Below are 15,062 nucleotides of genomic sequence, written 5' to 3'. Positions count from 1 at the left end.
GCCACAGCCTGGCACAGGACATAGGAGCCAGCACACCAGCAAAGCATTGCTGCAGAGCCAGCTACAAGTACTCCTCACAATTAATTTGGGATTTTGCTTGTAATTAATCCCGCGTATCAGTTCCCCTCATTATTCCTTAATGTAATTAAGTTATTAGTTTATATGTCCCCCCCCCAAAAGCAGAGCAGGACGGATCAGAGGGAGGCAGGGGAGATGCCAGGCAGCAGCATGGGGCCATGAGCTCGGGATTACTGGAGCACATGCCAAGCCCCACCACTGCCACCTGGATGACCTCAGGTGGGTCACTGGCAGTCTGATTTTCCAAGAGAATAAAATTATTCCAATTCCTCTGGAGTCCACCAGAGACAGAAGGATACAAAGTTCAATCAGCCTCTCCGGGTCCTGGTTTATCCAGCTGGAAAACTGCCGGGACAAGGAGACAGGCTGGAAGTAATTAAAGCTTGCAAAGTGTTTGGAAACCCTCCGCCAAAAGGCAGGGAGGGAAGGAAGGAGGCTCAAAAGTCCCAGCTGATCCATGACCCTGGGGAGCCCTGTGCCCTCACAGCCCCATCCATCAGGCTGGGGTCCCTGCAGGCTGGGCCCACGGCTGCTGAGCAGGCACCCAGCCGGGTAAAGCTCCCTGGCAGGGGCAGGCACCCAGCTACGGCTCCTCTGCCCAGCCAAGTCACAGGACTGCACAAAGGGCAGCGAAAGGGCGAGTGTTACTCACGGCACTAACAGGGCTTGATCTGCCCCTTGGAAAAGGGAGAAAAAACCACCCCCAAACTCCAAGTACCAGCAGTAAAAACAGCAGCGGAGGGACTGGCGAAGCTGTCCCAGGAACAACTTCATGGTCCTAAACACGGCCAGTTTCGTTTTTCCATACCCTAGCAGCCCTGCAAGGTTGCTACACCTCATGGCCAGGAGGGAGTCCCACACCCTAAAATCCAGCCTCAACCTGCTGCTCCTGCCCTGGCATGTACCATCAGCAGCTGCAGGCAGCAGGGAGGAGGAGGGAAAGGAGGTGCTAGGGATTGAGGGAAGCAAGGGCTAGCAAGAAGGGGGGGCCCTCTGCCTGCCTACCTGCCACTGGGCAGCAGCAAGAGATCCATACAGATGGACTGCAGGGGAATACAGGGGAAAAAATGACAGGGGAAGGTGAAGCCAAGTTAATTACAACAGATGGCTGCACCCACCTCGTTGGGCATGAGCAGCTCAGGAAAGCTCAGCTACTGCTGCAGGACCTTCCCTGAATACCTGCCTTCACCAGGTCCTTAAGATGCCAAGCCAGCAGCATGTTTTAGGCAAAGGAAGGACTCAAACACTGTGTCACACCCCTCACACCAAGGTCCTGTGTCACAGTCATATTTTCTGGAAAAATCCCTTTGCCCAGGATTCTTCTCCTGGGAAGCCTCAGAGAAAAAGGAAAACAGTATTATCTCATTCGCTTCTCCTGTATTTTGCTGCTTTGGAATGTGGCTGGAGATTGTTTATCCAACAGGTGGTTGTTTCATTGATTTCATGTGAATTGTTTTGACTTAATGGCCAACCAGGGCCAAGCTGTGCTGAGGCTCTGGAAAGAGTCACGAGTTTTCATTAGTATCTTTTAGCTTTCTGTCTGTATCCTTTCTGTATTCTTTAGTATAGTTTAGTATAGTATTCTTTAATATAATATCATAAAATAATAAATTAGCCTTCTAAGAACATGGAGTCAGATTTATCATTCCTTCATTCGTCTGGGAATCCCGCAAACACAATAGTCCCACCCCAGCAGAGGATCCTCTGGCTACAAGAAAAACATCACAAGCCTTCCTTCGGGAAGCTGGACCTGGCTCAGGATTCGGGGTAAAGCAGGGGGCAGGGTGCAGACCAAAATAACAGTGATTGATGGGCATCTGTGGAGCCAAGGGCAGCAGCTCCATGAGCTCTCAGCAAGCCACCAAAATGCCACAGCCAGCCAGGGAGCTCGGGCACCGTGGCTGTCCAGCATCGATGCATGCCTGTGCCCTGGTGGGTATTGACCATCTGGAGCCTAACTGGAAAGGTCTAAAGGTTAAACCCGCACAAGGCATGATACACGGTGTGCCCATGTCCACAGAAACACAGCTCAACTGGGACAGGAGGGGGGAGGGAACAGCTTGGAAATGCTGCCAGGAAAGTTTATGTGGATTTGCTCCATTTCCCCTCTGTAGCGGTCTTACAATGTTTGAGCTGCTGTTAGCAATCCATCACCTCCTCTGGTTTCCCGAGGAATTTGGGAGGACATCCCTTAAGTGCTCAAGTTTTCATCAGTAGCAGCCAGTCCCACTGGCCAGGGCAGCAGAACACAGCACCAGGCTCCTCCCTGGACCACAGCATTCCTGTGTACCCCAGTCCAGTACCCCAGTCAGCTCTGCAGCCACTCAGAAGTGTCAGCTGAAGGGGACACCACATCCCCATGCTCATAAGCAGCTTATAAGTCATACTGCTCCAAACCAGTTTCCAAAGCCAAAAAATGCAATGCATTAAAAAAAATAAAAAACAATCTGCACTTTATGGATCTCAAGGGGATACAACTGTTTGGATGGAAAATTCAGAAGAAATGAAGGAGAGGCAATTTAAGCAGTCAAATTGCTGGAATTATGGCAACTTGGCAGTGGCAGCTTCAAAACGTGGGGACAGATCCTGTGTGGCAGAAGTTCCCTTCACCTGCTGCAGGAGCCAAGAGCAGCCTGTAACAGCATCAGCAACCTACACCCCGAGGTGGGAGAGCCTTGAATGGGAGCAGAAAGTCAAAATGGGCTGCAAAATGGCAGTGGTTCAGTGGCAGCTGGTTCTAAGTGAGAAGCAAGGTTCATTTCAAGGAGATTATAGTAGCCCCTGTCAAACAGGGGAGGTTTTTTTTTGCAATCTTTACGAATACAGTTCCGACACCAAAGCACAGTTCTGGTTAAGAAAGCCCTTGTCTCCTAACTCTGCTTTCAGTGACTTATTTATTGCCTTCCCCAGCTTAAATAAATAAATAAATGTATAGATAATTATGTCTTTTTGGGGCCTGAAGTCACATAGATTCATTCCCTTCTTCTAGGATTGAAAGATTTACAAAAGCCTGAAGAAACCTCCTCAATCATTTTTATTTAAAAAAAACATGGAAAACCAATAATTCCTCAGGATGAAAAAATCAAAGTAAGCTTTATGAGTTCTGACTTTTCTTTTTCCAATCAGGTTGTTAATTCAGTTGCTGAGGTGACAGACATATATGAGACTCTCCAAAGATTAGGCAAACACCTAAAGCTGTCACATATTGCGGGCCAAACACTGCTGGGCGTCACTGGTGCAAAAAAAGGGGGTGAGGGCTCACACCCTTCCACTACCACAATAACCCCAATCTCGGCGTATTTTCAGGAGCTGGGGTCTAACCCGGATTACTTAATTGAAGATTTACAACAGTACAACTAAGCAGCCTCTAATCCATGTCCTTTGGAAAGTTAACCCTCAGCTAAGCCCCAGTTGCTCTCAGCCGAGGAGACGACACGGGACCCGGAGAGGAGCCGGGACCTCGTTCAGCCGAAGCTGTTCGCAGCTCCCCTGCTTTTCGTCTGGGCAGTGAAACTCCTCTGATTCACTCCCTCGTGGAGCGAGATGCTCCTCGCATCTCTGCCGTGCTGTCACTGTCACTCCGGGGACTCAAACACGACACGGAAAGCAGCGATTGCACGGGCACCCTCGTCCCAGACGGGCCGGGGCTCCCAGGGCAGCCGCCCTGCCCGATCCTGCCCTTCCACCACAGCCAGCCGCCAAAGCCCCGCGCTTTAACCCGGCTCTCCCGGCCCGCGTACGCCAAACACGGACCATCCAAGTCTGCTCCCCGCTGGTCCTGTCAGCCCGGACAGGACCGAGCCCTTCTCCCTTAGGGCAGAGCTCGGGAGCACGGCGTGACCCACGGGGGAAAGGAGCCGCCGGTCCCCCACCCGTGACACGAAACACGTATTTCTTTTCCTTGGGGCGCACCGCTCCCCGGAGCCTGGGATGCTCCAAGTTGGCGGCGGGACAAAGGGCCGGTACCGCCGGGGCACCCCCGACGGCCGCAGCCCCCGGTGAAGCGGGGCGAGGGGGGGCGGCTGGGGCTGCCGCTGTCCGAGAAAGGGGAGAGGGAAAACCAAGCCCGGGGATACGGAAAGGGCCCCAGTGCCCCCCGCCCCCCGCAAAGGCACAGGCTCGGTACCAAACTTGAAGGGGAACACGATGGGGTGGGGGTCCCGAAAACCGCCGGGAACTTCTTCCCCGGGCGGCGGCGGCATCGCGCCCAAGTCCCGCCGGAGCGGCCGCGGCCCCGCCGCCCCTTCCTTACCTCCGGCGTGTGTCCCTCGGGCTCCGCCGCCTCCAACTTCCTCCGCGCCCCGAAGAAGAAGAGGAGGAGGGCGGCGAGCCAGAGCACCCCCAGCAGAGACAGCGCCAGCCGCCGCGTCGGCCGCCTCATCCTCGGGAGGAGGGAAAAGTCCGGCGGGGGCACCGGGAGGCGCTGGGGGGGAGCCGCGGGCGGCTCGGGGGGCAGCGGGAGCGGGGCTGGCGGGGAGGACGGTCTCGCCCGCCCGCCTCGGAGCCGGCGATGCGAGTCCCGGGCTGTGCATGCTCTGCAGGGGAGGGGAGGGGAGGAGGAACGGGAGGAGGAGGCGCCGGGAGGAGGGGGGCTGGAGCCGGAGCCGCTCGCCGGGGAAAGGTGCAGCGCGGCGGCAGCCGGGCTGGACACCGGGGAGCTGCTGCTCTGCTCGCTCCCGGCCGGCGGGCAGGCAGCCCCGGGGACGGGGCAGCGAGGCGTGCGGGGGTGTCTGCGTGTAACCGGGGACGCCCATCCCTCTGCCCTGCCTCCGTGAGTGAGTCCGGGCCGCTTGCACGCGAAGGGATGCGCGGGGCCGGGCAGCGCCGCTGCGAGTTTGGCCCGGGTCGGTCCCGGTCCCGGTCCCGGTCCCCGCCCGACTCCGGGGCGAGAGGAGGCCACCGTTCAACAACACACAGAGGAGGCTCAGACATGATGGGAAGATTAATTTAACCAATTGAAACAGCAGGGGGAATTCAGGTAGGTGGAATTTAATTACTGGATTTGGAAGAGAAGATGTGTGTCTCCAGAGCTGTCAAGAACACTTAAAAAATAAAATCATAATCATCAGCTGTTGGTATTCCGGCAAGCAGCTTAGTGCCGGGCCAGGGTCTTGCAAGGACGGCCCTCAGCCATCATCCCTGTCCCATGGGGTGTTCCTTGCTGGCTCCAAACACAGCCCCAGCACAGCAGGCTTGTCCACACAGGGCAGCCAAAGTGGGAATTACTGGCGTTGCTGAGGGAAAAGAAACACCTAACACAACTACAGAGTAGGACTCCAGAAAAGAGCTGTCTCACCGAGCTATCCCTGCTCACCTGCCTGAAGCTGCTCTTCCGATCTTGCCACTGACAAGTAGTACATGAGCTGAGCAAACCTTTGCAGAAGACATTAGAGAATAAATTAAGTATTGGAGCAGATGTGAGTCATTCATGTTAGTACAAAAACTATAGAACAAACCCCATAAAAACAGGAATCCATGCATAAAGTAACATATGGAATGAAATAGAGATAAGATGTCAAATGCTGGGAAGTCCAATGCACATGTTGTAAACAACCTCTCCTATGCATTTCCCACACACTTCTCCTGGCTTTATTATTTCCTGCAGTTGTTTTCTGTCACTTGCTAATTTATCATTTGCGATCTTCATCCTCTGTCCTCCTCTGATTTATTTCCAGGGCTCAATAAGCCTTTCTCCCTAACATAATCCATGCCTCTCAGGCCCAACATTCACAGAAAGATGCCCAGATAAAAATTTCATTAGCATCCACAAAAAGGGACATTTCTCTTTCTTTGTTTTAAAGCTGTGTGACTTTGAAACACCTTTACCAGAAGGAGGAAATCCAGGTCCAGCAGGCAATTAGTTTGAACTTTTTTTTTACAGCCAAGCAAGAGAAGAACTAACCAGGTGGGAAGAGGGCAGAAAGTCTCATGCCCTGGTGAGCCACCAACCTGATGTCACATGGGAAGCCCACACCAACCTGAAAATGCAACCTGTTCCCACGGTGTGCATCATTTCTCATGCCAGTTAACCTTCCTCAGCCCCATGTTCAGGGTAGCTGGACCATCACACTTCACCTCTGCCACTATGAGACATCTCTGCCCAACCTAGCTGGGACCTACAGGTGCTGCTCTCTCCCAAACTGTTGCCTTATGCTTTTTGCTGACAGCCTAGGTAAAACACCTGAGCATCTTTCAGCAGCTGAGGAACACCAGTGATAGTTTTTACATGGCTTATAGTTATTTTCTTGCCTTCCTACTGTTGGGACAGACTGGTTGCTACCTCTCACATATCTCCTTTGGATCAGGAATGGCTTTCTGACCAAACAGATCACCTTGCCACAAGTAGAAAATAGCCACGGGTGTTTTCCTGCCTGGGACAAAGTGACCTTGGCTGCTGGTAAACAGTGTTCCCCCAACACATTTTCAGAGGGTGCTGAGTTTTTCTTGCCAGACCTCCCTCTGTGCAAGGAGAGTTTTTCCAGATAAAGGCACCTGGAGGGTGTTATCATTCAAAGCTGGATTAAAAACCTTGTCTTTTTTGTAGGTCAGACTTTCAGGGGAAGCTATTACAAAATACAGAGGGGAAAGTATAGAAAATATCAAGGAAATACATTACAAATTAGATTACAGGTAAGGTAATAAATAGGACATACCTGACAAAAATGCAATCAGATAATGCTTTCTTATTACCTTGAGAAACAACTCCCTCTGCTGAGAGAAAGCTTCACTGGCAGGGCTCGGTGCCGTGATGGATAACTCGCTGTGCCTGGCAGAGAACGGGCACAGCCGATGCTTCCCTGCTGGCACTGCCACCGCTCCAGCCGGGGGGACGCTGTGCAAATCCCTGCTCTGTGCAGCTGTCCCGTGTGCAGGCAGGAGACCCCAGGAGCTCCAGCAATGCGTCTTTCTCAAGGAAGTACATTCCTCCTGACAGTGTGCCTGTGTGCTGGGACAGATAATATGTCAAGCAGATGATGGTAACAGCTATTTAAACAAGAATAAGGCAGGAATACAAATCTGGAGGTTCAGAGTTATTTGAAGTTGTAGACTTTCAGAGACTTGTATAAAAATCCTACTGCAATTCCATTAAAACATGGTAATAAAAAAAAAATCTGTTGTATTATTGACCCATATCTTTCCAATTTCTCTAATTTTTTATCTGCCAATCTCAGCTGCTTCACAAGTGAGGTCCATAACATATTACCTGTTTCCAACACAACAAAATTTACAGGCAGTACAGCCAGAGACAGAAAAACAATCTAGGAAATGGGTGGCTGGCATTTGTTGGTATCAGCATTGAAAAGCTGATGAAAATGATTGTTTCATGAAAGGAAAAATAGGACATGATTTCTGAGTGGGAGGGGGACTCTTCACAATCACAGCTTCAGACAATGGCCCTTCAGGTCCTTTGAGGAATGGGTGGAAGGGGAAAGTAGCTTTCCTTTCTGTATCAAGGACATCTGTAAAGCACATTTCAAGGGAATCTAATGTCACTGGGTCTACAAACCAGCTGGACACTGCTTCAGTGCAGTTTTTACTGGGAATACTCTTGGGTTTGAGTTCAGTTCACATCTGAGATTCCATTCACAGAGTGTTTCTTCTCCAAAAGGATCACAAATACTTTGCAGGTTTTTCTCAGGAAGTTGAAAGGAGCTTAAACAGATACAGTCAAGAAGTGATCAGAGGAAAGGATCAAAATCCACCCCCAGCTTGGGGATACTGAGGAGTCTCAGCTGAACATGGGAGGTTATTGTCAGATGGAGGAGCCCCACTGAGCTCTGGATGGAAAGGGGCTTCTAGGACAGAGAGCTCCACTTCCAGGGGAGGATCTGGTTCAGGCAGCGGCTCGGGGTAGCCCAGCACTCAGTGCTGTTCCTGGCAGTGCACCATCCCCATGGAGAGGTACTGCTTGCAGAAAGACTCTGCAAAAAGAATAAGAGATAAGCGTTTGAAAGGGTCAGCATGGTGATAGGTGGATATACAGGGGCCTGGATTTCATTCAGTGGTGCCTCTGTGGTGCATCCTCCAGGCTCAGGGGAAGATGCTCATTCAGAGGTTCCTCTCCCACCCCTGGCAGAGGGTGTGCTACTGTGCTCCCAAAGAGCTGTTTTGGCAAGTGCTGAGCACTGGCCTGTTTCAGCAGGAGCCCAGCTGTCCCTCGTCACCAGCAGCAGAGGTGCCAGCCGGGGTGCAGAAGCTCCAGGACAACAAGCCAGCACATGCCCTGGCCCAGCACCACCCCACAGCCCCAGCCTGCTCCCAGAGATGACTCAGAACCATTTGATACCCCTCTAAGGGTGGAGCTGTGCTTCAAATGTGAACAGTCATGTCAGTGACCTCCAGATTTATATTTAATATGGGAACAAAGTTCCCTTTTCCAACCTGTAGCTGTTCAAAAATCCTCCAGGTCACTTGGTCAGTGTGAGGAGAGGAAGGGCAGAAGTCCTTTGCACAGGAGCAAGGAGGTTGTTGCCTTGCCATGGTGGTCCCCAGCTCTGCAGCAATGACACCACCATGCTGTGGCCCTGTGGAGAGCTGCTGCAGGGGTGCAAGTGTGTGCTGAGCTGATGGTTCCTACCCACAGCTACCATCCCACACAGCCCTCAGCGTTGTGAGGGCAGCAAAGGCTCTCTGCCACCTCAGGCAGTACCCTGCCATCTCAAAAAACAGCTTTCTTGATGGCTGTTGAAGATTATGTGAACAGTATTCCACATTTTTTTTTTCTTGTGGCAGGAAAGATCTGCCTTTGTTTTTGTGCTGTAACAGAAGCCAAAAAAAATCAGACCAGTGCTTATATGAAAAATGTTCTCCCCGTGTGCCCTTGGAGAACACCAAAAAATGTTAGCGAGCTCTAGCTTAACAGCAGGAGAAGTCTAAGTTAAAATCTTAAATAAACAAAACCAAAACTTTTTTTTGGCTGTCTCCTCTCCCTTGCTGAGGTAGCAGAACTGTAGCTTGTCCTACATCTGCAGCTTAAATGGGAGGGTCAAACACGAAGCTGTGAAGCACTCACCTTCTCCTCTTGGGTGATGGTATTGCTGTGCACCTCCTCACCTACTGCTGCACTCAGAAAGGGAAATGCAGGAGTTCCTGCAGGCTTTTTGCCACTGTCAGTGTTGCAAGCAGATCTCTTCCAGTACCTCTAAAGGATTTTTTTTCCTTTTAATTAAACCGCGAGCATTCTTCTCTAGCAAACTTTCCACGATGGCATCTCCAGTTAATTAAACGTTTAAGCTGTCAGGAAATGCTATGCATTAAAAAAAAATAAAATAAAGAGGAGAGCTACTTTAATAGCATTTGTTAATTGAAACTCTCATCAAGTCAGCTGCAGCAACAGAAGAAGCTGCTTCCCGAGTCGATGGGCAAGAGCACACACCCAGACATTTGCCTGCAGTTCCTACAAGTCAGACTCCCACCTCCAGGCTAGTCTGTGGCACTGATGGATGAGGCAGCACTGAGCTCCCTCACCAATGGAACAACTGCAAAGACTTCTCTGTAGTGAAACTGGAGGAAGGCTGGGGGGAATTCTTGCTTACCTCAAGGTATTTTCCATTTCCAGCAACTGCAATCAAATGGGCACCCACTTGTACTTGTGTTTGATTCCCATGGGTCCTTGTCTCCATTTGCTGGAGCACAGGTTTTTTCTGGACTAGATGCACCCTTTACTCACTTACAGCATTTCCAGGTGCCCAGTCATGCCAATTCAAGCAGGTGTGAGAACAAGGGGAAGAGCAACGGGAGATTTGAAGGGAGACACATTGACTTCAGTGTCTGACTGAGGGACATTTTAGCAAAGAACAGTTCCCTTGACCAGCCCTGCCTCTGGGATTTATTGCTACAGTAAAGCTTTCTGGATCCTGTCTGTCCCCAGATGTCTCTGGTGCTTGTTAGTCACTTCTGATGCTCCCATTTTCTGGAAAAAGCCAGATAAGCGATGGCTGCTGACCCACAGCCTGTTTTATTCAGTGTTTTGGTGGGGTAAGCTGCCTAGCTCCAGGTCACTGCACCAGCGACCAGTGGCAGGCACTGCAAATGGCCACAAAGGAGTATTTGAGACCAGAGGCAGCAGAGAGTTATATGGGCCAAGCTGCAGCACACAATCAATAAACAGAGCACAGGGCAGGTGAATCTTTACCAGCAGCAGCTGAACCTGGGCACCCCGCAGTTCTCAGCACAGCTCTGGTAAAACACATGCTCCCAGTGCTGCCGGGACTCCCAGGGGAAGCAAAGCTGCTCACCTGGCTGCCAAGGAGCTGTGTGCATTCCCACACATGCACACACCCACCCCCCACATCCATCTCTAAAAGCAGAGAACCCTGCCAGAATTCAGACCAAACCCTTTTGTTGCTTTGAATGTGCTAAATCAGTCCCTTTTAGCCAGCTGCAGGACTGTGTCTCTCAGACACACTGAAGCCCATAATTGTGGTTTGGACAGGTGACACTCAACAGAATAAAGAACAAGTCATGTGATGGGTGAGAGAACACATTAGCTAAAATAAAGCTTTGTCCTTAAAGCACCTTTAATGCCTCTGTCCTTTTGTGTGCAGGTGTTAAGCAGACTTCAGAATTAAATCTCTATTTCTGGGATATGTAAGTGTGGCCCAGTGCCAACTGGGATCTAGGCATCTATTAACACAGCTGGCAATATGCAATATTGCACCAGGCACTTCTGGGTAAGGAGGGTTTTCACAGCTGGGTGGAAAGTTTTACCCTCATCTTCCTCCTATAAAATTTTTCACAGAAAAAAATCCTGACTTTATCTCTCCCTTCTCCTGAGGGATACAAAAAATGGAGACAGTGGGCCACACATCACCTTACTTCTTAAGATTTTAATCCCATTATTTAGGTGAGGTGTCTAGGAATAGACATTTCTTCATACACAATACAATGCTTTAAGCATAAAGACAGCGATTTCTATTTGATCAGGCAACCTCCCTCTCTCTCAGTACAAATGTTCCAAGGGGCTGACAATTACTAACCCCATAGCTCCCTGACAAATAGTTAACAAGCAGTTACTCTGTACAAAAAGAGGGAGCAATGTCAATGTCTGTGCTTGCTCCACGTTGATCTTTTCATAGGATCCACTGTGATCTCCTACACAAAAACACACACAGTGGTAGAAATCCTGCCTAGGGATTTCTAACAAGGGAATGGCATCCTACCCTGAACGTGCTCAGGTGGATTAACATCTCCTTTCCCATCACCAAATCATTGCTGTTGGTCAGACAGCAAAGCAGCAGCTTGATTCCCCCACTAGCAGGACAAAATTTCAAGGCTGCTGTTTAGAAAACAAAGTAATGTTTAATTGCACACATTTGTTTTGATGTTATTGAGTAAGAACAAGTCACAAGCCCAACAGCATTATTTTTCTTTGCCTGCATAGAACCTCATGAATGCATTCAAACCTGTTAGCGTTTGTTAGTCCCAGAGGGTCTTGTTGAACCAGAACGATCAATAGATGCAAACAGAGCAGGTAAAGAGGCAATCAAGGCCCTAGAAACTTGAAATATTTTCCATTAGGACACCTTAATAACTTCCCCTGAACAAGTATTTCAGTGGCTGGTGCTACAAGCAAGGAGACATCCCAGATAGGAGCAGTCTGGGCGAGACATGTGAGGGACGAATCTCATCTTGATTTTACCACCTGGAGCAAAAGGTGCTCTGGACAACAAGATGTTCTCCAAATATCTTGGGCCATCCCATGCAGGGGAGGTATTTCACAGGAACTTCTGCATATGGAAGATAATTGGAGGGAACCGCTCCAATGTTCGGGTTCTGATCTCCTCGCAGTAATGAGCACACAAGCAGGGGATGCATATGCATGAGAACATAATTAGGAGTGGTAAAACCTGGAAGATTTTCAAACTCTGTGGCAATTACCAACTTAAACACACAAAAAATTAAGATAGCCTTATACCCAAAGGAAAGTTATTATTCAAAGTGCCTTGCCTCATTATAGTTAGCTGGAGCTCAAACAGCAGGCTGGTGAGCAGGGCAGAGCTGCCTTCCATTAGCAGCAGGTGCTCTCCCTGGGATGGAGGCAGGATGCTGGCATCCTTCTGCTCTTGCCCAGACATCTCAAACAGTCCCAGAATGCTTCATGGGAACAAAAATAGAAAGCACAGGGCACACATGACTGGCAGCTTGGCCTCCCCTGTTGCTCTTTGGGCCTCTCTGGTGAAGAGCATTCATGGACAGAGAGCTATCCTGTGTAAATAGATTCACTAAATAAATGTGGTAATTATACTGAATATTATTCTCAGTAGAAATAGCAGCAGGCAAATGATTTGCATAAGAAATGTGGATTATTCATGTAAATGAATGTGTTATTTGTTTATAGAAAAGATTAAGTCTTGTCTAAAGACCTAGAACTCAGCTATACATAAAAGCAAATACTTAACCAGCCTTTCATGCCTCCACTGTGCTCTGCCCACTTTTATCAAATTCATCTTTGCAGTACTACCTATGTTTTCCTCATCAGTCCATTTTGCTAAAGCTCAAGCTCAAACAGTGCAGGGGGTAGTTAATCTTCTCTAGGGAGCTTGTTTGGGCTTCCACTGAAGAATCTTTAGCGGAATCCAGGCTTTTAATCTTTGTTTCAGCAAGCTGAGCCTAGTGGCAGGAGAAAAAGGAGTGGTTTCTAGGTTTTTGAAGAGCTGTACAAAAAGCCTGACTTGGAAGGATGACTCCTTTAATTACCCTCTTCCATGTGCTGAATGCAAGGAGGGGCTTGGGTCTCAGGCTGGCTGTCCCTGCACAGTCCAGAAGCAGCCAGGAGTAGCCTCAGTTTGGGAGCAATTGGGCAGGTGAGCATATCCTTGGCATCCCCCAAGAGCTGGGCTACTGATGGAGACACTGTGTGCCCACCCCCCACCCCACAGCCTGCTCACCCATGGAGTTCTTTCACCCTGCTACCCCAGCAATGCAGAAGGGATTGATCCCACTGCAACCACCTCCTGGTAACATCAGAACAGCCTCATCCCTCACCGCAGCAATGCCCAGGGTTATTCACCAAAGGAAAAACACTGACTTCACACAAAGAGCAGACAGACAGCCTCAGCTGATGCTGCAGGACCTTCACCCTGCCATTCGGCCCTGCAAAGCAGCCAGCTCAGCTCCTGGACTCAGCCTGGGAAGGGCACAAGCAGCCAGCACAGCCTCTGAGGAAAGCAGCTTTACCAACAATCAGGAAACCTCCTCTCTGGGCTTTGCTAACTAAAGGCAGCTCTTCATATATTGCCAACCACATCCTGGGCTGCATCAAAGGAGGCAAAGCCACCAAGTCCAGGAAAGGGATTCTCTCCCTTTACTAAGGAGACTCTGCTCTTTTGAGACTCCACCTGGAGTACTGAACCAGCTCCGGGACTCCCAACATAAGACGGATGTGGACCTGTCAGAGTGAGTCCAGAGGAGTCCATGAAGATGCTCAGAGAGCTGGAGCACCTCTCCTACAAAGACAGGCTGAGAGAGCTGGGGTTGTTCAGCCTGGTCCATGGAGACCTTAGAGAACCTTCCAGTACCTTAAGGGGGCACAGAAGAAATCTAGAGAGAGATTTTTTATGTGAGCAGGTAGTTGTAAGACAAGGGGAAATGAGGGTAAGATTTAGACTAAATATAAGTTAGACATTTTTTTCCAATGAAGATGGTGAATCACTGGAACATGTTGCCCAGAGAGGTGGCAGATGACCTGTCCCTGGAAACATTCAAAGCCAGGTCGGATAAGGCTCTAAGTAATCTGGTCTAGTTGAAAATATCTCTGCTTACTGCAGAAGGGTTCGGCTGGGTGACCTTTAAAAGTCCTTTCCAACACAAATTATTCTATCATTCTATAGGCAGGTCATTGAGGAGAAACATTCTCAGCTGATCTTAACTTTCAGGCATATGTAGCAGTATGGGCCACCAGAGGGTCTGTTGTCTCTGGTTGTTTTAAATAATTTGAGAAAGGAAGAATGTCTTCCTTGCAGCAGGAAGGGCCTATTTCCTATCACACTAAGCTCTGCAGTGACAGCTGTGTCTATCTAGCTCAGCTTCTGGCACCTTAATTCAGCAAAGTCATGTGGACTTCTCAGCTTCCTTCAGCTCCATCAGGTGGTCAGAACTGACAGAAGTTCTTTGATGTTCTACAGATTTAAAGCAAAATTTTTCATAATTTAAAAAGTAATGTTGAGGAATGGCACCTCCACACAGCCTTCCCACCAACGTTCTCTTGCCATTTTGTATTTCCAAGTACTTGTAAACCATAAAAATAAAAATAAAAATGAAGAATAAATGGGAGTTCCTTCTACTGGACTCAGCAGTTTATTGTTGCAGCATATGAATTATTTTCTGTTAATTCATCCCCTATATTCTTTATTTGCTTAGCTATGTGTTGGTTTGATAGAGTATCCCTTTCTTTTTTGCATTTGATACAATTAAAGTTCTGCAAAACTCAGCGGTTTAAACTCTTGGAAATTTGCACACATTGGAAAATATTGATCCATACGGAGGAGGCTGTGAAGTGCCCAAGCCTCGCTCCCACGCTCTGCCCTGCACAAGTAGAAAAGCAAGCTGAAATGGAAATTGAGTTCTCAGTAATGTTCAACTCAGCTGTTCAAAAATAATGAGCCCTTCAGATCAAACTACTTTGGAGATGCTCAGGGTTATTTCTCTTGTCCGGATTTGCCCTGTGAGTGTTGGGAGGACAGCAGTCAGAGTCCCTGAGGAGCAGCATCTTAACATCAGGCTGACATTTCCCCAGCCTCGCTGAAAGGGAGAAGTTGTGCACAAGGGATGCATCCAGCATGGACACTACCTGGGTTTCAGAAAAGGGCTCTGGGACAAGCATGGCTCCAAGTTAAAACAAGACCTCCAATGGTCTGTGCCACACCTCTCCTGGGTACAGTCACACCTTGGTTCTGGGACACGTGGTCCAACATGAGCCAGCTCCTGCAGGACTTCAGGCATCAGTCTGCAGAGCTGGAGCTCCAAATGAACAGCTGGAGTTA

General features: G+C 49.3%; 1 protein-coding gene across 1 annotated transcript in view; it reads right to left on the bottom strand.

The window, feature by feature from the left end:
- The window catches only part of GALNT14 (polypeptide N-acetylgalactosaminyltransferase 14), a 94,402-nt gene extending 89,766 nt beyond the window's left edge, over nt 1-4,636 (bottom strand). Inside the window, exon 1 of the mRNA XM_041425135.1 lies at nt 4,331-4,636. Coding sequence (XP_041281069.1) covers nt 4,331-4,459 — 129 coding nt within the window. The 5' untranslated portion in view covers nt 4,460-4,636. The remainder of the gene's footprint in view (nt 1-4,330) is intronic.
- Nucleotides 4,637-15,062: the final 10,426 nt, after the last annotated feature.

The sequence above is a fragment of the Onychostruthus taczanowskii genome, unplaced genomic scaffold (genome assembly GCF_017590055.1).
Source record: "Onychostruthus taczanowskii isolate IOZ18803 unplaced genomic scaffold, ASM1759005v1 scaffold87, whole genome shotgun sequence".
NCBI lineage: Eukaryota > Metazoa > Chordata > Aves > Passeriformes > Passeridae > Onychostruthus > Onychostruthus taczanowskii.
The sequence above is the reverse complement of the archived record's forward strand: the minus strand, read 5'-3'. Positions and strand labels throughout refer to the sequence as shown.